Below are 22,225 nucleotides of genomic sequence, written 5' to 3' on the forward strand. Positions count from 1 at the left end.
GAAGTTGGGCTTTATTTTTAGGTGCAATACAAAGACATTGTAGAGTTTTAAGCCAGAAAGTGTTATGATCTGGTTTGCAATTTTAAAAGATCACTGTGGCTGTTGTATGGAAAATGGACTGTGGGGAGCAAGAATAGAGGTAGGGGAGTCCTTTCAGGAACTGTAATAATTGTCCATCCTCTCTTAATTGATGTGAAACCATACCACAACCCTGTGAGGGAGGCAGGCCTGGCATTGCTCCTGTCTACAAATGAGGTAGCGAACTGAAGAAGGAAATTCACAGGGACATTGCACGTGTATAGATGCACACCTTTCTTTACAGGCAACACTTTTTCTGTCTGACAGACACAGTTCTATTAAGTGCTTCTGTCCTAGGTGCTTTGTTGTGTGATTTACACATTTTTTTGTTTTGTTTTTCTATTAAAAAAAAAAAGTGGCTGGGCACAGTGGCTCACGCCTGTAATCCCAGCACTTTGGAAGGCCAAGGTGGGTGGATCACTTGAGGTCAGGAGTTCGAGACCAGCCTGGCCAACATGGCGAAACTCTGTCTCTGCTCAAAATACAAAAAAATTAGCCGGACAAGGTGGTGCATAACTATAATCCCAGCTACTTGGGAGGCTGAGGCAGGAAAATTGCTTGAACCCAGGAGGCGGAGGTTGCAGTGAGCCAAGATCGTGCCACTGCACTCCAGCTTGGGCGACAGAGCAAGACCCCGTCGCAAAAAAAAAAAAAAAAAAAAAAATAGAGATAAGGTCTCGCTATTTTGCCCAGGCTGGTCTCAAACTCCTGGGCTGAAGCAGTTTTCCTGCCTCGACCTCCCAAAGTGTTGGGATTACAGGCATGAGCCACTACAGCAGTTCTGATTTACACATGTTATTTTATCCTAGGATTAGCAAATTCCATCATTTTTTAAGAAGTCCACAGTCTTAAGTGGGCAGGACTGGGACGAGAGATCAGAAGCACAACTAACCGTAAAATGAAATAGTAAGTGCTAAGTGTCATTAGAAGAGAGAGCTGTGGGTTGTCAGAGGTGGGCAGTGGGGCATTGAAGAGCCACAGTCTTTATAGTCAAGCAGATCTGTCTTTAGAACAGGGCTTTGGCCTTGCCACTTGTTAGCAGGCCATATGTGACTTAGGACAAGTTACTTTCATTTGCAGAATAGGAATACCATATATCATATGTCAGCTAATCTAAGATAATATTGATTATGAGATGTGCCCTTATTTAATATACCATTAAGAAAGAAAAAATGCCGCTAATCTTAAAGATACCATCCAGATGTCAACAACTATTCAATGTAAAAAACAAAGGGTGGGGGTCATCTTATAATTGATGAAAAATGGCAGGAAAATGTCCTTTGCTGGGTGGTTGTCAGGATGGAATGGGATTTTGGGATTGCAGATTCCGGTGCTTAGCACAGAGGAGGCTGGCATTCCTTCTGAGATAGGGGAGTCATGAAGAAGAAAGAGTTTGCATTGGTTTGGGGCCTTGAGGAGTAATTGGGATTTGAATACGCAGAAATCAAAGGTGGGGTGGAGATTCTCCTAATGTAGAAGACAGGACTGCAGGAAGCAAAATATGGAGGGAGGAAAGGCATTACTGCTCTTTGCTATTAAATGAGCATCTTAGAGCTGGGCACAGCGGCTCATGCCTGTAATCCCAACACTTCAGGAGGCTGAGGTGGGAGGATCACTTGAGCCCAGGAGTTCGAGACCAGCCTAGGCAACAAAGTGAGTCCCCGTCTCTACAAAAATTTAAAAATTAGCCAGCTGGCTGGGCGCGATGGCTCATGCCTGTAATCCCAGCACTTTGGGAGGCCAAGGCGGGCAGATCACCTGAGGTCAGGAGTTCGAGACCAGCCTGACCAACTTGGAGAAACTCCGTCTCTACTAAAAATACAAAATTAGCTGGGCATGGTGGCGCATGCCTGTAATCCCGGCTACTCAGGAGGCTGAGGCAGGAGAATCGCTTGATCCCAGGAGGCGAAGGTTGCGGTGAGCCGAGATCGCGCCATTACACTCCACCTTGGGCAACAAGAGCAAAACTCCGTCTCAAAAAAAGTAATAATAATAATTAGCTGGATGTGGTGGTGCACACCTTTGTCCCAGCTATGTGGGAGACTGAGACAGGAAGATCACTTGAGCCTAGGAGGTCAAGGCTGCAGTGAGCTATATTTGTGGCACTGTACTCCAACCTTGAGATCTTATCTCAAAAATTTGTTTAAAAATACATAAATAAATAAATGAGCATCCTGGGCCTTTCATAACAGTGTGCACTCACAGGTTTGTATGTCTGTCTGTCACCTCAATTAGAGTATAGTCTCTTTGAGGGGTTGGACCCAGTATCCCCAACACTTAACACTGGTAGTGTAAAAGTTTGTTGAAGGATTAATGTGTTCGGGGTGGTGCGTGCATGTAGTCCTTACTACTGGGGAGGCTGATGCAGGAGGATCACAAGCCCAGGATTTCAAGACCAGCCTGGGCAATTTATTGAGACCCCCCCATCTCTTAAAAAAAACCCAAAAAACAAAAATCCAAAAGAATGATTAATGTGTTGTGGTAGCCTGTTTAGTTTAGAGAATAGAATTCCTCTTAACAGTAAAATCTTGATGTAGGAATTGCTTTTCCCTCTGTTTTTTAACTTTTTTTTTTTTTTGAGACAGAGTCCCACTCTGTCACCCAGGCTGGAGTGCAGTGGCGCGATCTCAGCTCACTGCAACCTCTGCCTCCCAGGTTCAAGCTATTCTCCTGCCTCAGCCTCCCGAGTAGCTGGAATTACAGGCGTGCGCCACCATGCCCAGCTAATATTTTGTATTTTTAGTAGAGACAGGGTTTTGCTATATTGGCCAGGCTGGTCTTGAACTCCTGACCTCAGTGATCCGCCTACCTCAGCCTCCCATAGTGCTGGGATTACAGGCACCTAGCCTGGTTTTTTTACCTTTTAAAAAGTGACTCTTAATTACAATTGGCCTTGCTGCTACATGATTTGATGAGTACGGGCCAAATTGACACCTAAGCCTCCCTTTAATTTTTTGCTCCTGAAATTCTACCACTGGGATTCCTACTACTGGTTAACCAGTGCCTTCTGGCCTTGACCAGGCATTCAGAATGCAGTAGGTGTTTTTTGTTTGTTTGTTTTTTGTTTTTTTTTCCAGACAGGGTCTCATTCTGTCTCCCAGGCTGGAGTGCATTGGCAGGAACATGGCTCACTGTAGCCTCGACTTCCCGGTCTCAAGTGATCCTCTCTCCTCAGCCTCCTGAGTAGCTGGGACTACAGGCATATGCCACCATGCCTGGCTACTATTTTTTTTTCCCCGAGATGAAGTCTTGCTCTGTTACCCAGGCTGGAGTGCAGTGGTGCAATCTTGGCTCACTGTAGCCTCCGCCTCCCAGGTTCAAGTGATTCTCCTGCCTCAGCCTCCCAAGCAGCTAGGATTACAGGCGCTTGCCACCAAACCCAGCTATTTTTTTTTTTAATTTTTTATTTTTAGTAGAGATGGGGTTTCTCACCATGTTGGCCAGGCTGGTCTCGAACTCATGACCTCAAGTGATCCACCTGCCTCGGCCTTCCAAAATGCTGGGATTACAGGCATGAGCCACCGCGCCCGGACCTAATTTTTATATTTTTAGTAGAGAAAGGGTTTCACGATATTGCCCAGGCTGGTCTCGCGAACTTCTGAGCTCAAGCCATCTACCTGTCTGGGCCTCCCAAAGTGCTAGGACTACAGGCCTGTGCCACCACACCTGGCCCTTGTTCAGTAGATATTTATTCAGCAGCTGCAATGTGCTAGGCAGTGTGGTAGGAGTGAGGATAAGCAGTGAACAAAAGAGACAAAAACTCCTACCCTCACAGAGTTTACATTTAGTGCATTGGAGATATAGTGGTTCAGGACGTAGACAAGAGCTTGCTAAGAGCCCACTGTGCTTTAAAGCTTTTTTTTTTTTTTTTTTTTTTGAGATGGAGTCTCGCTCTGTCGCCCAGGCTGGAGCGCAGTGGCGCAATCTCGGCTCACTGCAAGCTCTGCCTCCTGGGTTCACGCCATTCTTCTGGCTCAGCCTCCTGAGTAGCTGGGACTACAGGCGCCCACCACTACGCCCAGCTAATTTTTTCTATTTTTAGTAGAGATGGGGTTTCACCGTGTCAGCCAGGATGGTCTTGATCTCCTGACCTCGTGATCCGCCTGCCTCGGCCTCCGAAAGTGCTGGGATTACAGGCGTGCGCCACCTCGCCTGGCCCAGCTTTAAAGCTTTAACTGGGTCTTCTGTTAATCTCATAATTATAAGATGATAAACATTTAAAGGCATATAGTGGTGCTCTGGATTTAATTTATGAATTGGGAATGTTAGCTTTGATTCATTTTTATGGAGCTAATGTTTTAAATTTTATTTCTTGTTAATATTTTCAGAAGATGAATTGAATCTTCTGGTTATTGTAGTTGATGCCAACCCAATTTGGTGGGGAAAGCAAGCATTAAAGGAATCTCAGGTAAGACTACTTGAGGAGGCCGTTGGAGAATTCTGGTTTAACTGAGTGTTTATATTGCTTTTTTAAAAAATGCCTTTATTAAAGTATAATTTACATACTGTAATATTCAGCTACTGTACAATTCAGTGATTTTTTTAAAGTAAATTTGCGAAGTTGTGTAACCAGCCCCGCATTTCTGCTTTAGAACATTTCTTTGACTGCATAATGTTCCCTCGTGCCTGTTTGCAGTCAATCCCTGCTTCTATGTCCAAGCTGCAAGCAACCACTGATCTGCCCTCTATCTCTAAATTCTCTTTTCTGGACATTTCATGTATTGATTTCATACAATATGTGGTCTTGAAAAATACTTTATATTTTGAAATATTTTATTTTTAAATAATATAGACACAGGAAACCAGAAAAGATACAGAGAGGTCCTGTGTACCCATCACTCAAGTTCTTTCAGTGGTGACATTTTACATAATGATAGTACAATTTTGAAACTGTCAGTGCAATCTACAGAGCTAATCAGATTGCAGGTTTTACATGCGCTCACTTGTGAGTATGTGTGTGCATGTGTGTGTATGTGTGTTTGTGGTTCTGTGCAGTTTTACCACATTGATCGATTTGTGTGTCCATCAGCACCACCATCAGGATATGGAACTGTTGCTTTATTACAAAGGAGCCCCCTTCTGTAGTAGTTACAGAACCTTCCTAGTCCCCATCCCTAACCCCTAGTAAACATGAATATACTAATCGGGTCTCCATTTCTATAATTGTATTTTGTATATAGATCATACAGTTGGTAATCTTTGAGGTTGGCTTTTGTTTACCCAACCTAATGCCCTTGAGATCCATCCAAGTTGCTGCCTGTATCAATAATTTTTCCTTTTTTTGTTTTTTTTTTAAGACAAGTGTCTCACCCTGTTGCCCAGGCTGGAGTGCAGTGGTGCCACCATAGCCCATTGCAGCCTCACATTCCTGGGCTAAAGCATAAAGCAGTTCTCTGGCCTCAGCCTCCAGTGTAGCTGGTACTACAGGTGCACATCACCATGTCTGGCTAATTTTTGTGTTTTTTGTAGAAACAGGTTCTCACCGTGTTGCCCAGGCTGGTCTTGAACTCTTGGCCTCAAGCAGTTTTCCCGAATAGTCCTGTAATCCCAGCACTTTGGCCTCCCACAGTGCTGGGATTACAGGTGTGAGCCACCATGCCAGCCCATTACATAATTTTCTTTTTTTTTGAGATGGAGTCTTGCTCTGTTGCCCAGGCTGGAGTGCAGTGGTGTGATCTCAGCTCACTGCAAGCTCTGCCTCCCAGGCTCACACCATTCTCTTGCCTCAGCCTCCCAAGTAACTGGGACTACAGGCGCCCGCCACCATACCTGGCTAATTTTTTTTTTTTTTTTTTTTTGTATTTTTAGTAGAGACGGGGTTTCACCATGTTGGCCAGGATGGTCTCGATCTCCTGCCGTTGTGATCCGCCCACCCTGGCCTCCCAAAGTGTTGGGATTACAGGCATAAGCCACCACACCCAGCCCATAATTTTTAAGTATAGTCACCCTACTGTGCTATCAAACATTGAATTAATTAATTAATTTATTTATTTTTCCTGAGATGGAGTCTTACTCTGTCACCCAGAGCTAGAGTGCAATGGCGAGATCTCGGTTCACTGCAACCTCTGCCTCCTGGGTGCAGTTGAGATGGAGTTTTGCTCTTGTTGCCCAGGCTGGAGTGCAACGGCGTCATCTTGGCTCACCGAAACCTCCGCCTCCTGGGTTCAAGCGATTCTCCTGCCTCAGCCTCCCAAGTAGCTGGGACTACAGGTGTGCACCACCACGCCCAGCTAATTTTTGTATTTTTAGTAAAGATGGGGTTTCACCATGTTGGCCAGACTGGTCTCGAACTCCTGACCTCGCGATCTGCCTACCTTGGCCTCCCAAAGTGCTGGGATTACAGGTGTGAGCCACTGTGCCCCACCAAATTTATTTCTTGTTTTATTGTATGTTTGTACCCTGGAACCCACTTGTCTTTATCCTCCTCCCGTTCCCTCCACTCACCCTTTCTAGTCTATGTTATCTATCTTTCCACTTTCTATACCATGTGATCACATTTTTTTTAGCTCCCACATATAAGTGAAAACAGGAGGTATTTGTCTCTATTTTTTTATTTTTATTTTTTATTTTATTGAGAGGGTCTGTGTCTGTCACCTGGACTGGAGTGCAGTAGCGTGATCATGGCTCACTGCAGCCTCAATCTCCTGTTCTCAAGAAATCCTCCTGCCTCAGCCTCCTGACTTGGTAAGAGAGGCATGCCCTACCATGCCCAGCATTTGTCTCATTTTGAGTTAATTTTTTTTGTTTTTGTGATGGAGTCTCACTCTGTCGCCCAGGCTGGAGTGCAGTGGTGCCATCTAGGCTCACTGCACCTCCACTTCCCAGTTTCAACTGATTCTCATGCCTCAGCCTCCTGAGTAGCTAGGACTACAGGTGCATGCCACCACGCCCAGCTAATTGTTTATATTTTTAGTAGAGATGGGGTTTTGCCATGTTGGCCAGGCTGGTCTCAAACTCCTGACCTCATGTGATCTGCCCACCTTGGCCTCCTAAAGTGTTGGGACTATAGGAGTGAGCCACCGCACCTGGCTGATTCTTCATGTTTGTTCGTTCGTAATCTGGTCCCTCCCTCGACCATACCTTCTTTGCCTGTCTGTACTCCCAGGCAACTCTTGATCTCTTTGTGTCTCTGTAGATTAGTTTGGATTTTCTAGATTTTTTTCACGTAAATTGAATCAAACAGGATATAGTGGGGAGGTTTTTGTGGCCTTTTTTTTTTTTCTTTTTTTTAAGATGGAGTTTCGCTCTTGTTGCCCAGGCTAGAGTGCAATGGCGCGATCTCAGCTCACTGCAACCGCCGCCTCCTGGGTTCAAGTGATTCTCCTGCCTCAGCCTCCCGAGTAGCTGGTATTACAGGTGCCCATCACGACGCCCAGCTAATTTTTTGTATTTTTAGTAGAGTTGGGGTTTCACCATGTTGGCCAGGCTGATCTCGCACTCCTGACCTCAGGTGATCTGCCCACCTCGGCCTCCCAAAGTGCTGGGATTACAGGCGTGAGCCACTGTGCCTGGCCGTGTCTGTTCTTTTTAATGACAGATTAGCTGTTTTCCACTTTTAAATGGTTTAAAATAAAATCAGAAGAATAACATTTTTGTGACTTGAAAATCATATGAAATTCAAATTTCTGGGTCTATAAATAAGCCTCACTCATAAATTTATGTATTTTCTGTGGCAGCTTTTGCATTACAAAGGCAGAGTTGGGTAGCAATAAAGATTGCATGGCTCAAAAAGCCTAAAATATTTACTATCTGGCCCTTCACAAAACAAGTTTACTGACCTGTGGCCGATTATGTGGTCTGTTCTGGAGAATGTTGCATGTCTATTTGAAAAGAATATGCATTCTTTTGTTTCTAGTGAAGTGTTCTATAAATGTCTATTAGTTTAAGTTGCTTGATCACGCACCTGTAGTCCCAGCTACTTGAGGGGTTGAGGTGGGAGGATCACTGGTGTCTAGGCGGTTGAGTCTGCAGTGAGCCATGACTGTGCCACTGCACTCCAGCCTGGGAGACAGAGCAAGACCTTGTCTCAAACAAAATAAAATAAAAAAATAAAAAAAATTATCGAGAATGGAATATTGAAATGAAGTATTGTTGTTGAATTGTGTATTTTTTTTTTTTTGAGGTGGAGTTTTGCTCTGTCACCCAGGCCAGAGTGCAGTGGTGTGATCTCTGCTCACTGCAACCTATGCCCCCCGTTTCAAGCGATTCTTCTGCCTCAGTCTCCCAAGTAGCTGGGACCACAGGCATGCACCACCACGCCTGGCTAAGTTTTGTATTGTTAGTGGAGACGGGGCTTCGCCATGTTGGCCAGGCTAATCTTGAACTCCTGACCTCAAGTGATCTGCCTGCCTCGACCTCCCAAAGTGCTGGGGTTACAGGCATGAGGCACGTGCCCGCCCCCATTTTTTGTTTTTTTTTTGTTTGTTTGGTTTGTTTTGAGACAGAGTCTCACTCTGTCACCCAGGTTGGAGAGCAGTGCTAGGATCACAAGCGTGAGCCATCACACCCATTTCCCCGTATTTTGATAGCAGCAGTTAGTGTACTCACATTTAATATAATTATTAGTGTGGTTGCATTCATATCTGCTATTTTGTTATTTGTTTTCTGTATGTCTCATGAATTTTTTGGTTCTTTGTCCTCCTTTACTGTGTTTTGTGTTAAATAAATATTGTTTACTGTACTATATTAATTCTTCTGTTGATTTGACCTATATATTTTTAGTTCTTTTTTTGTTTTGTTTTTTGAGGTGGAGTTTTGCTCTTGTCGACAAGACTGGAGTGCAGTGGCACGATCTCAGCTCCCTGCAACCTTCACCTCCCTGGTTCAAGCGATTCTCTTGCCTCAGCCTCCCGAGTAGCTGGGATCACAGGCGCATGCCACCATACCTGGCTAATTTTTGTATTTTTGTTAGTGACATGGTTTCATCATATTGGTCAGGCTGGTCTCTAATTCTTGACCTCAAGTGATCGTCCCGCCTTGGCCTCCCAAAGTGCTAGGATTACAGGCATGAGCCACTGTGCCCAGCCTTCAGTTTTTTTCTTTTTCTTTTTCTTTTTTTGAGACAGAGTCTAGTTCTGTCGCCCAGGCTGGAGTGCAGTGGCATGATTTCGGCTTACTGCAACCTCTGTCTCCCGAGTTCAAGCAATTCTCCTGCCTCAGCCTCCCAAGTAGCTGGGATTGCAGGCATGCACCACCACACCTAGCTAATTTTTGTATTTTCAGTAGAGATGGGGTTTCACCGTGTTGGCCAGGCTGGTCTCCATCTCTTGACCTCGTGATCCGCCCACCTCAGCCTCTCAAAGTGTTGGGATTACAGGCGTGAGCCACCGTGCCTGGTCAATCTCTTCTTACTTGTGATTCTGTGTCCAAAAAGTTCACGTACACATGTACCAGAAGTTAGGACTTGAGCATATCTTTTTGGGGGACATAATTTGACCCACACAGTTGTTCTAGGGATTACTGTATGTATCTTACCATTGTCTACTTTAGATTAATACTCATTTAATTCCAGTAAAATATAGAGGCTTTGCTCCAATATAGATCCACTTCCACCCCTTCCCCATGTTCTTATTGTCATACATATTACACCTGCACATGTTATAAACCTGATAACGCAGTGTTATAGTTGTTACTTACACAGTTGCTTATACCAAGTATAAGCATCTTTTCTCTTGTTAACAAAAAATAAAAATATCATACAATATTCATGTCAGAACTATACTCATTTTTCAGCTGAAACCATGCTCTTTTTTCTTTTTTTGAAATGGAGTCTGCTCTGTCGCCCAGGCTGGAGTGCAGTGGTGCGATCTCGGCTCACCACAATCTCTGCCTCCCGGGTTCAAGCAATTCTGCCTCAGCCTCCCAAGTAGCTGGGACAATAGGCACGCGCTGCCATGCCCGGCTAATTTTTTTTATGTGTATTTTAGTAGAGATGGGGGTTTCACTGTGTTGCCCAGGCTGGTTGCAAACTCCTGAGCTCAGGCAATCCGCCCACCTCGGCCTCCCAAAGTGCTGGGATTACAGGTGTGAGCCACCACACCCGGCCAAACCATACTCATTTTTCAATTGGCTATGGATACAAGAATTCAGCAAAAATCAACATAGGCATTCTGTGATAATCCATTGGCTGTATGCAATTTACTATAAAGAGTATTGTGCATTTCACTGTTATTTGTAAATTGTGTGCTAAATACTGCTGTATCAGTAATATCCGTATGTACTTGTGTACATGGGTACCTCGTTTTTGGGGAGCGAATGGTTAAACATCTGCCAACACATCACTGCATGCTGCCCTGTTACTCCAGAAAGGCTGGGTTTGCACTCATCAGTGCTGTATGAGAGTTCTTTTTCTCTTGTACCAACACGAGATGTTCATTCTCCTTATTTCATCTTTTGTCAACATGAGGTGCAAAAAACAATGTAATCTCAATTTGCTTTTAGTGTATTTCGTGGCCATTTGTATTTCTCTCTTGGGACATCATCCATTTCTTTCTTTGGATATTCATGGTGTGTGGTTTTCTTTAAATTAATGATTTATGGACAATCTTTTATATTAAAAGATTAACCCATTACTTGCCATGTGTTGCAACTATTTTTTTCCAGTTTATAACTTGTTTTCTTTCACTTTTATTTATATTGTCACTTTTTGCCAAATAGAAATTTTAATAGATTTAAGTTTTTTTTCCAGTAGGGTGAACTTTACCAGTGTTTTGGTCTTTTTGTTTTTTGAGATGGAGTCTTACTCTGTTACCCAGGCTGGAGTGCACTGGCACAATCTCAGCTCACTGCATCCTCCACCTCCTGGGCTCAAGTAGTCCTCCCACCTCGGCATCCCGAGAAGCTGAGACTACAGGCACGTGCCAACATGCCCAGCTAATTTTTGCATTTTAAGTAGAGATGGGGTTTTGCCATGTAAGCCAGGCTGGTCTCAAACTCCTGACCACAGGTGATCTGCCTGCCTCGGCCTCCCAAAGTGCTGGGATGTGAGCCACGACGCCCGGCCACCAGTGTTCTGTTTTCTACCTGAAGTATTTATTTAAGAGAAACAGGCCTTATTCCAGATTATGAAAATATCTACTTATGAAGACTGAAACTTCAAGGATCATTTGTTTAGTTTGTTACTAGAGAAGTTTCTCTGAACATATTGAGTACCAAAAAAAAATATTGACTTATGTTTCTTAATAATATGAGTTCTTGTGGGAAGGCGAGCTCGAGGAAAGAAGGGATATCCTTTATTTGTTTTTTCAAACTTCAAAAGTTTTTAGGCTGGGCATGGTGGCTCACGCCTGTAATCCTAGCACTTTGGGATGCCGAGGTGGGTGGATCATGAGGTAAAGAGATCGAGACCATCCTTGCCAACATGGTGAAACCCCATCTCTACTAAAAATACAAAAATTAGCTGGGCATGGTAGCGCGGGCCTGTAGTCCCAGCTGCTGGGGAGGCTGAGGCAGGAGAATTGCTTGAACCCGAGAGGTGGAGGTTGCAGTAAGCCGAGACCGGGCCACTGCACTCCAGCCTGGCAACAGAGTGAGATTCCATTTCAAAAAAAAAAAAAAAAGTTTTTAATTCATTTGCCCACTAAGTATACTGAGCAACCACTATATTGTTCACTAAGTATATACCAGACGTACAGTAGTGGCTCAGTATACTTAGTGAACAAATGAATTAAAAATTTTTAAAGGTCTCCAGTATTTTCAGTATGTATTCATTATCTACTCCACATATAGTAATAGTTTGCTGGAAATTTTATCACAGAGCATGTGACATGTTTGTTATTCCTTAAATGTTACGCTGCAAATATTTGTGGAATATTGTACTGATGTAGAAATGATCTCATATAAGTAAAATTGGAAAACGGTATTTTTTAAGTGTTTTTGTTTCTGGCTTTGGAGGAGGGGAGCTCCTGAGCAAATTTTTAAAAGGGAATAATTGTCTAAAATTTAAATGAAGTCTTTTGTTTGTTTGTTTGTTACAGGGTCTAGCTCTGTTGTCCAGGCTGCAGTACAGTGGTACAATCTTGTCTCACTGCAGCCTGGCTCTCCAGGGCTCAAGCGATCCTGCCACCTCAGCCTCCAGAGTAGCTAGGACTACAGGTGCACACCACCATGCCTGGCTAGTTTTGTTTCTTTTTTATAGAGCTAAGGTTTCATTATGTTGCCCAGGCTGGTCTCAAACTCCTGAACTCAAGCAGTCCTCCCACCTTGGCCTCTCAGGGTGCTGGGATTACAGGCTTGAACCACTGCACCCAGCCTAAACGAAATCTTAATTATGTCAAGACTTGACATGGTTATTTGGATAGCTAATTTGTTTTTATAATGTCTTTTTTTTTTCAACAGTTCACTTTATCCAAATGCATAGATGCTGTGATGGTGCTGGGAAATTCGCACTTATTCATGAATCGTTCCAACAAACTTGCTGTGATAGCAAGTCACATTCAAGAAAGGTATGACCATTGTGATTGCTATTCCTCTTCAGTGCTTAATATTCATGAGTTTTTTGTGCCAGTTGGCATGTATTGTTCCTACTCCCATGTTGCAAAAGAAAATGTTTTCTGTACCAGTGAACAGCCACAGCACCAAGAGCCAGTACATGTACACTGTGATATCCATGAAACTTGCAAAGCTTATTATTAGTAGATAGTAGAGTTACACAATGGCCCATGTAATTTGCACAGATTGAACTATATTATTTAGGCAAAAAGGGAAAGAGAGCTATCAAATCTGGCAGCTACTTTCCCTCACCTGTCTTCCCATTTTGTGTCTGCCCCAGCATGCAAGTGAGATGGGAGATGTGATTCTGTTTTCCATTAGCTCTGTGTAGTTCTCATGGCCTGTTTCCCTGCTCTGTGAGTGAACCTGGTGCTTAGAAATAAGGATTTTTCTTATAACATTGACTTCTAAACCCAAGCCAACTACTCCATCTGGTGCTTGGCAGAAGAAACAGTGGTCGTTTCTAACACTAGTGTGAAAACTGGCTGTGTTAGACTCACTGCAAGATGGTGCATAGCCTGCAGCTGATGTGTAAATGTGACCGCAGATACAGCAAAGTTTTTGTGAATAATTTGGGCCATATTTACTTCTCACATTATGCACTGACAGAAGAGTTGAATTACCATGTAAGACACAGCTCTTCCATGTCTTTTTTTTTTTTGGAGATAGGATCTTGCTCTGTCACCCAGGCTAGAGTGCAGTGGCACTATCATGGGTCACTGTAGCACCTGACCTTCTGGGCATAAGTGATCCTCCTGCCTCAGCCTCCCAAGTAGCTGGGACTACAGGTGTGCACCACCACACTCGGCTAATTTTTGTATTTTTTGTAGAGATGGGGTCTCACTATGTTGCCCAGGCTGGCCTTGCTCTCCTGGGCTCAAGCAATCCTTTCACCCCAGCCTCCCAAAGTGCTGGGATTGCAGGGATGAGCCACCACCCCTGGCTCTTCTGTGTCTTTATCACCACATTACAATAGAAGTGACTCTTGCTTCGGCTGGGTGCGGTGGCTCATGCTTGTAATCCCAGCACTTTGGGAGGCCGAGGCGGGCGGATCATGAGGTCAGGAGATCGAGACCACGGTGAAACCCCGTCTCTACTAAAAATACAAAAAAAATTAGCCGGGCGTGGTGGTGGGCGCCTGTAGTCCCAGCTACTCGGAGAGGCTGAGGCAGGAGAATGGCGTGAACCCGGGAGGCGGAGCTTGCAGTGAGCCGAGATTGCGCCACTGCACTCCAGCCTGGGCGACAGAGCGAGACTCCGTCTCAAAAAAAAAAAAAAAAAAAAAAAAGAAGTGACTCTTGCTTACCAACATATTTCATATGGTAGCTCTCAGGTTTTCTTGATTCTTAGGGCTGCCTGCTTCCGCTGGTGGGGTGAAAGAGCCCATGGGCCACCAAACACATACTCTTACTCCCATCCTCACTGCATATTTTTTCTCAGAATTGGATGAAAAGATGATGCTAGTTTGGTTAAAATAACAGTAAAAACTGTACCTGTCAAAGTTTTTTTGTTTTTTTTTTTTAAATCAAAGGTATCCTCTACCTGATTATCTTATAAGTCACGAGGCTATGGCCAGGCGCAGTGGCTCATGCCTGTAATCCCAGCACTTTGGGAGGCCGAGGCAGGCGGATCACTAGATCAGGAAATTGAGACCATCCTGGCTAACACGGTGAAATCCCATCTCTACTAAAAATACAAAAAAAAAATTAGCTGGGCATCAGCTACTCATTAGGCTGAGGCAGGAGAATGGCATGAACCCGGGAAGTGGAGCTTGCAGTGAGCTGAGGTCGTGCCACTGCACTGCAGCCTGGGCAACAGAGCAAGACTCCATCTCAAAAAAAAAAAAAAAAAAAGTCACGAGGCCAGGCTCGGTGGCTCACGCCTGTAATCCCAGCACTTCAGGAGGCTGAGGCAGATCACTTAAGGTCAGTTTGAGACCAGCCATACATAGCAGCCAACATAGTGAAACCCCATCTCTACTAAAAATACAAAAAATTAGCTGGGCATGGTGGTACACACCTGTAATTCCAGCTACTTGGGAGGCTGAGGCACGAGAATCACTTGAGCCCAGGAGGTGGAGGTTGCAGTGAGCTGAGACTGCACCACTGCACTCCAGTCTGGGCAACAGAGCGAGACTGCGTCTCAAAAAAAAACCAAAAAGTCGTGAATCACTGGGAAAATCTTTTCAGGGACCTTTAGGCCAGATTTTTATTACTGGGATAGATGTGTACCTCAAATAATAAACTAGTAGTGAGTTAGAATTTGGTATGAACCTGTTGTGGTTGTCATTTGAGAAAGGAAGGCACGGGCACCCCTCTGCAGCATTTCGGAGATTATAACCCAATGCCCTCTGTATTTCCCCACACTTTTCAGAAAACACTGGAACCAGTAAAACATTCTGTGGTGATAGACAAATGTTGGCCAATTTGCCTAGTTTATACATTTTTTCTTTGTTTTTATATCCTTTTTCTAATTTTATCTTACACATTTTTTTAAAAAATGAAATTTACTGTGAGATCTTGGGAGTCCCACATTGTTGTAATTTTGTTTGTTGCCTCTGCTGAATTTCATTCTGATCATGAGTGAGCATGGGCAGTGAGGCCTGGTGTAACCAGGTTTTCTCCCCTTCTGTTTCAGCCGATTCTTATATCCTGGAAAGAATGGCAGACTTGGAGACTTCTTCGGAGACCCTGGCAACCCTCCTGAATTTAATCCCTCTGGGAGTAAAGATGGAAAATACGAACTTTTAACGTCAGCAAATGAAGTTATTGTTGAAGAGATTAAAGATCTAATGACCAAAGGTAACAACTTTTAAAAATTGTTATTTTGCAAATAGCGTTGATTTTGGAGGTCTTTTAGGCTTTAAGTTCAAAGATGTGAGGTTCTTTATGTTGTATGCCTGCACGTTCTCACTTTTTAAAAATAATTTTCATCAAAGTCGGTTCATTATTTGCCTAGCCTCTACAGCATTTGACACTGCTGACCAGCCTTTACTTCTTGAAACATGACTTTTGGCTTCTATGAATGCCCGGTGACCTGTTTTTCCTCTTTTCTTGAAACATTATTTCATAGTCTCTATTTCTGGCTTTTCCTTCATCTTGTCTCTTAAAATATGTTTTTAATTCGGCACATGATTTTCATCTTTTCTCCCTCTGTGTGTTCTTATCCACTTTTGCCTTTAATTATCTTTTACATATGGACACTTTCCAACTTTGTCTCTAACCCAGACTTTCTTTCACGCTCAAATGCCTCCATTTCAGCGTCCCACAGTCTCTTGACATGGCCCAGGCTAGTCTCATTATCTTTGCTCTCAATCACACCACCATTTCCATTCCCTATTTCTGTCAGCCCCCATCCAAGTAGTTTTCAAAACTTAAAGCTTTCATTTTTAACTCCTCCTCACATCCGACATCTAATCAGCTACAAAATCCTAGTCGTTTAGCCTCAGAAGTGTCTCCAGAATCCCACTCCTTATTGTCATCTTTTTATTTTTTATTTTTTTAAATTTTTATAGAGACAGGGTCTCGCTATGTTGCCTAGGCTGGTCTTGAACTCCTGGGCTCAAGGTATCCTCCTGCCTCTGCCTCCCAAAGTGCTGGGATTACAGGCAGAAGCCACCACACCCAGCCCCCATCCCTATTGTCATCTCTTTTTTTTGAGATGGAGTTTCGCTCTTGTTGCCCAGGCTGGAGTGCAATGGTACGTGAACTCAGCTCACTGCAACCTCCGCCTCCCGGATTCAAGCGATTCTCCTGCTTCAGCCTCCCAAGTAGCTGGGATTATAGGCGCGTACCACCATGCCCGACTGATTTTTTTTTTTTTTGATATGGAGTCTCTCTCTGTCGCCCAGGCTGGAGTGCAGTGGCGCAATCTCAGCTCACTGCAAGCTCCGCCTCCCGGGTTCACGCCATTCTCCTGCCTCAGCCTCTCTGAGTAGCTGGGACTACAGGCGCCCGCCACCACGCCCGGCTAATTTTTTGTATTTTTAGTAGAGACGGAGTTTCACCGTGGTCTCGAACTCCTGACCTCGTGATCCGCCCGCCTCGGCCTCCCAAAGTGCTAGGATTACAAGCATGAGCCACCGCGCCCAGCCCTGACTAATTTTTAATATTTTTAGTAGAGACGGCGTTTCACCATGTTGGCCAGGCTTGTCTCCAACTCCTGACCTCAGTTGATCCACCCGACTCGGCCTTCCAAAGGGCTAGAATTACAGGTGTGAGCCACCACACCCAGGCCCCATCCCTTATTGTCATCTTGATCAACCTCAGCATTATTGACATTTTGGTCTGAGTAATTCTTTGTTGTGGCAGCTGTCCTATGCGTTGTAGGATGTTTAGCAGCATTTCTGGCCTTGGGCCATTAGACACCATAATATCCCCCAGTTGTGACAACCACATATATCTGTAGACATAGCCAGATGCCCCCTGTAGGGCACATTCACCCCACATTTAGAGCCACTACTCTAGATGATTGTTATAGCTTCTAACTGGTTTTCTGACTCCTGTCTCCCCAGTCAAGTCTTTGCACTCAGCCTCCAGAGTTATCATCTTAAAAATCAGAGCTGCCATTCCTGGGCTTATAGGCCTTTCCTGGCTCCCTGCTGCCTGCAGGTGATGGTTTCCAAACCTTAGCCTGAATCAGAATCACCTGGGGGAAAAGACAATTCTATAGAGACAGAAAGTTGGTTAGTGGTTTCCCAGAGCTGGGCAGAGACTGGAGAGTGATTGCAAATGGGCCCAAGTGATCTTTTGGGGTAATGGAGACTGTTCTAAAATTGGATTGTGATGATGATTGCATAATTGTAAATTTACCAAAAATAATTGAATTGCATACCTAAAAATACTTTTAGACCAGAATTTATGGTTTGTAAATTATAAATCTGTTAAAAAATCAGCTGGAAGGCTTGTTGAAACAGTGTCAGGCCCTACTCAGTTTCTGATTCACTGGATCTAGGGAGGTCCCGAGAATTTATATTTCTATTACAGTCCCAGGTGGTGCCCCTATAGCTGGTTCCAGAATCTCACTTTGAGAGTCACTGGCCTCCAGGATTAAGTCCCAGCTCAGCTTTACAGTATAGTGTTCAGGACCTTTTCTGGTCTGACCTCACCCATGGGGTGTCAGTTCTCCTGGACCAGCTCTAAGCTGGCTTGCACGGAGTGTCAATCTGAGCTCCTTGCCCTCTTGAACTGCAGTTTTAGGATTTTGATATCTTGAGTGACTTTTTTCACCCAAGGCACCAAACAAGTGGCAAATTCCTGCTTCTCATGGCTAGAGGAAAGAGCTTCTCCAGTCTTCCCCGCACTGGCTGAGTGCGGAGAGTGATGGGAAGGAGGGGATGGTGGGAGAGGGAGGGCAAGGGGGCCTCAGAGCCTTGTACCCTGTCCAGGCTGCTAGACTTATGCGTGACATTTTGTACCACATAGATCATGAATAAACTGGAACCTTTCCAAGTAAAAACAGGATCTTTTTGTGTGTGTATGTATGGTAAAGTACAAATAACAAAATTTGCCATTTTACCGATTTTTAGAATTTTTAATGTAAAATTTACTTACCATAAAATTTACCATTTTGACAATATTTAAGTGTACAGTTCAGTAATGTTGAGTATATTCGCCTTGTTTTGCAATCATCACTGCCATCCATCGCCAGAACTTTTTCATCTTTATAAACTGAAATTCTGTACCCGTTAGACACTAACTCCCTGTTTCCCCCGCCCTCCCGCTAGCCCCTGAACAAACACCAGGATGTTTTACATTGAGAAAAGGTTAAAAAGTTGCTTAGTTAACCATTACCAAGAACACATTGCTATGTTTTTAAACCTAGTTTGAAAATGTCTTGTTTGATTTCATTTATGAAGAATGCTTTGGTTTGAAAGCATACTTAGTTCAAGAAAGCACCAATGATTTTAGTTCAAGAAGGTACTTAAAAATTCCCTTTTAAATGTTTTCTGTTATTTGCAGGTGACATAAAGGGTCAACATACAGAAACTTTGCTGGCAGGATCCCTGGCCAAAGCCCTTTGCTGTATCCTTGGTGTCTGAATCATTTAGAAGGTGTCTTCTGTAATAAACATATCTTAACTTGTGACATTTCTTAGGACCTTGGGTGCCCATTAATAGGACGTGCGAGTACTCTGAAGTGGAGGGTAATTTTTAAAAAAATAGTACTTTGAATTTTTTTTTCTTTTTTTTGAGACAGAGTCTCACTCTGTCGCCCAAGTTGGAGTGCAGTGGCGCAATCTCGGCTCACTGCAACCTTCGCCTCCCAGATTCAAGCAGTTCTCTTGCTTCAGCCTCCCAAGTAGCTGGGACAGGCACCCGCCATCACTTCCAGCTAATTTTTTTTGTATTTTTAGTAGAGATGTAGTTTCACCAAGTTAGCCAGGCTGGTCTCAAACTCCTGACCTCAAGTGATGCTCCCACCTCGGCCTCCCAAAGTGCTGGGATTACAGGCCACTGTGCGTGGCTGGCTTTGAAATGTTTATTAGGACAAGCTGTAAAGGCCAGGCGCGGTGGCTTACGCCTGTAATCTCAGCACTTTGGGAGGCCGAGGCGGGCGGATCATGAGGTCAGGAGATCAAGACCATCCTGGCAAACACAGTGAAACCCCGTCTCTACTAAAAATACAAAAAAATTAGCCGGGCGTGGTGGTGGGCGCCTGTAGTCCCAGCTACTAGGGAGGCTGAGGCAGGAGAATGGCGTGAACCCGAGAGGCGGAGCTTGCAGTGAGCTGAGATCGCGCCACTGCACTCCAGCCTGGGCGACAAAGCGAGACTCTGTCTCAAAAAAAAAAAAAAAAAAAAAAGCTGTAAAAACTGGAAGTGAGGAAGGGTGAGAAAACTCTAGCTTCTCCATTATGTCTTTCTGCCTGCAGGAAACACTACTTCAGGGTGCTTTCCTATTTCTTATTTTGATAAATTCAGACTTTTCAAACTTTTTAAACATTTTTATTTTCTTCTTGACTTGGGAACAGTGTTTGATTTTTAAAAGCCATTTAGGAGCCCTGAAGCTTAATAAATGAGTGGCCACTTCTCCATAGGTGAACAGGTTGTTTTGCATGTAGCATAGGGCAATACCTTTCCATTTTATCTGTGTGACGTTTTCTCAGTCTTATGGCATTAATTTTTTGGGGGGAGGGGCAGTATTGAGTGATTATTTTGTCCTAGAGTTTGATGTGGGTTGCCTGAACATCTTTGTAAGTCAATATTTGTCCCAGGATTCAAATTTAGGACACGGTAGATAATAATAGGACAGTCAAGTGTTGGGAATTTTAATTTTCTGGGACAGAGATTATATCTTGGTTAGACTACAAAGCCCAGTTGACTGCACAGTTAGGAACTGAAAACCCCCAATCACTCTCGTGTATTTATTTTGGTAAGTGGAGCATTTCTTTTCTTAGCTAGGTAGATGCTGGGTTTATTTAAAATTGGAGGTTATTTTTCTTTTTACTATATTTATGAAGTAAAATAATATTTTTGTATTCCTTAATGTTAAGAAATTAAGACATTCATAGAATGAACAAGGAAATTAAAGGTAAGAACCTGCGTTTTTCTACGAGAACCGTAATCCTATTTATTTTACTAGTATGTCTTTGCTGGATTGTTTAAAAATTGGTTAGGAAACCATATATGATTAGTAAGATTTAGTTAAATTTTTTTCTGCTTTTTTCTCTTTATAGATAATCAGGAAATGAAATCAAGGATATTGGTAAGCTAAAAAAAATCATTACTTTTTTATATGATAACTATAATTAGAAAACATAATGGGAGGCCGGGTGTGGTGGCTCACACCTGTAATCCCAGCACTTTGGGAGGCCAAGGTGGGCAGATCACTTGAGGTCAGGAGTTCGAGACCAGCCTGGCCAACATAGTGAAACCCCATCTCTACTCAAAATACAAAAATTAGCTGGGTGTGGTGGTGCATGCCTATAGTCCCAGCTACTCAGGAGCCCAAGGCAGGAGAATAGGTTGAACCTGGGAGGCGGAGGTTGCAGTGAGCCGAGATTGCGCCACTGCACTCTAGCCTGGGTGACAGAGTGAGACTCCGTCTCAAAAAAAAAAAAAAAGAAAATGGGAAATAAAACCCATTTATAGTAGGAGCAAAAAATATTAACTATCCAGGATTCATTTAACAAGCAATGTGTAAAACTGATGATAAGGAAAACTAAAAATTCTGAGAGAGATAGAAGAATAAATGGAAAGCCGTATTTTGTTCTTGGATGTCAGTTTTCCCAAAATCACACTGTAAATTCAATTTACAGTCTCAGTCAGAATATCAGGGAGGTTTTTTTTTTTTCCCTGGCAGAGTGGGGAGATTTAAAAAAGAAATTCAAGACTGAGCGTGGTGGCTCATGCCTGTAATCCCAGCACTTTGGGAGGCCGAGGCGGGCAGATCAAGAGGTCAGGAGTTTGAGACCAGCCTGGCCAATATGGTGAAACCCCATCTCTACTAAAAATACAACAAATGAGCCGGGCGTGGTGGTGGGCACCTGTAGTCCCAGCTACTCAAGAGGCTGAGGCATGAGAATCGCTTGAACCTAGGAGGTGGAGGTTGCAGTGAGCTGAGATTGCGCCACTGCACTCCTGCCTGGGCGACAGAGCGAGACTCCATCTCAAAAAAAAAAAAAAAAAAGAAATTCAACAGTTTATCTGGAAGAATAAATTTAAAAGAATAGTCAGGAACTTTCTGAAAAGGATTAATAAGTAGGAACTTGCTCCATTAGTCTTTACAACACAATGTAGAGCGACAGTCACTGTGTGGTAGTAGCACAGAGCACACAAACAAATAAGAAAGACTAGAGTCCAGTAATCAAACCATGCACCTGGGAGAGCTGGACTCGTCACAGAGGAAGCACTTCAAATTAGTGGGGAGAAAATGAGTTGTTAGTAAAAGGTACTGGGCCAACTGATTGGCCATTTGGGGAAAAACAGAGCTTGTTCCTTGTCTCACCGCTTACACTTAAATATGTTCTAGTAAAGACCAAACATTTCAGTGTAAAAGTTCAAGTCATAAAAGTACTAGAAGAAGGCTGGGTGCAGTGGCTCACGCCTGTAATCCCAGCACTTTGGGAGGTCATCGGGGGTTCGAGACCAGCCCGGCCAACATGGCGAAACCCTGTCTCTACTAAAAATACAAAAATTAGCCAGGCATGGTGGCAGGCACTTGTAATCCCAGCTACTCGGGAGGCTGAGGCAGGAGAATCGCTTGAACCCGGGAGGCAGAGGTTGCAGTGAGCTGAGATCACGCCACTGCACTCCAGCCTGGGTGACAGAGTGAGACTGTGCCTCAAAAAAAAAAAAAAAAGTGCTAGAAGAAAATAATTTTGGTAAGGTGAGTGCCTTGCTAAGCATGATGTGAAACTTCAAAGGAAAGCTTAAAATCTCGAAAATATAAAACTCCCAAAACAAGGATGAAGGAAAAAGTTTTAGGAAAAGTATTTCTAGCAGAGCTACCTGACAGAAAATTAATCCAATGTTTCCAAAATAAAAGGCAGCTCTTCGGTGGCTCACGCTTGTAATCCCAGCACTTTGGGAGGCCGAGGAGGGCGGATCATGAGGTCAGGAGATTGAGACCACGGTGAAACCCCATCTCTACTAAAAATACAAAAAAATTAGCTGGGCGTGGTGGCGGGCACCTGTAGTCCCAGCTACTCGGAGAGGC

At 43.8% G+C, this 22,225-nt stretch overlaps 1 protein-coding gene across 5 annotated transcripts in view; it reads left to right on the forward strand.

Moving 5' to 3' along the window:
• The window catches only part of GTF2H3 (general transcription factor IIH subunit 3), a 33,497-nt gene that overhangs the window by 1,372 nt on the left and 9,900 nt on the right, over positions 1–22,225 (forward strand). For 2 of the 5 annotated variants that reach the window (XM_055238022.2, XM_055238024.2), the window contains exons 2-7: positions 4,407–4,486; positions 12,415–12,521; positions 15,205–15,368; positions 18,528–18,590; positions 20,069–20,098; positions 20,244–20,272. In XM_055238022.2, the coding sequence (XP_055093997.1) occupies positions 4,407–4,486; positions 12,415–12,521; positions 15,205–15,368; positions 18,528–18,590; positions 20,069–20,098; positions 20,244–20,272 (473 nt within the window). Of the gene's footprint in view, positions 1–4,399; positions 4,487–6,654; positions 6,763–12,414; positions 12,522–15,204; positions 15,369–18,527; positions 18,591–20,068; positions 20,099–20,243; positions 20,273–22,225 lie in introns of those variants that run through there. The other 3 variants (XM_063614724.1, XM_055238026.1, XM_055238023.1) reach the window with 3 other exon arrangements.

This window comes from Symphalangus syndactylus, chromosome 13 (genome assembly GCF_028878055.3).
Source record: "Symphalangus syndactylus isolate Jambi chromosome 13, NHGRI_mSymSyn1-v2.1_pri, whole genome shotgun sequence".
Lineage (NCBI taxonomy): Eukaryota > Metazoa > Chordata > Mammalia > Primates > Hylobatidae > Symphalangus > Symphalangus syndactylus.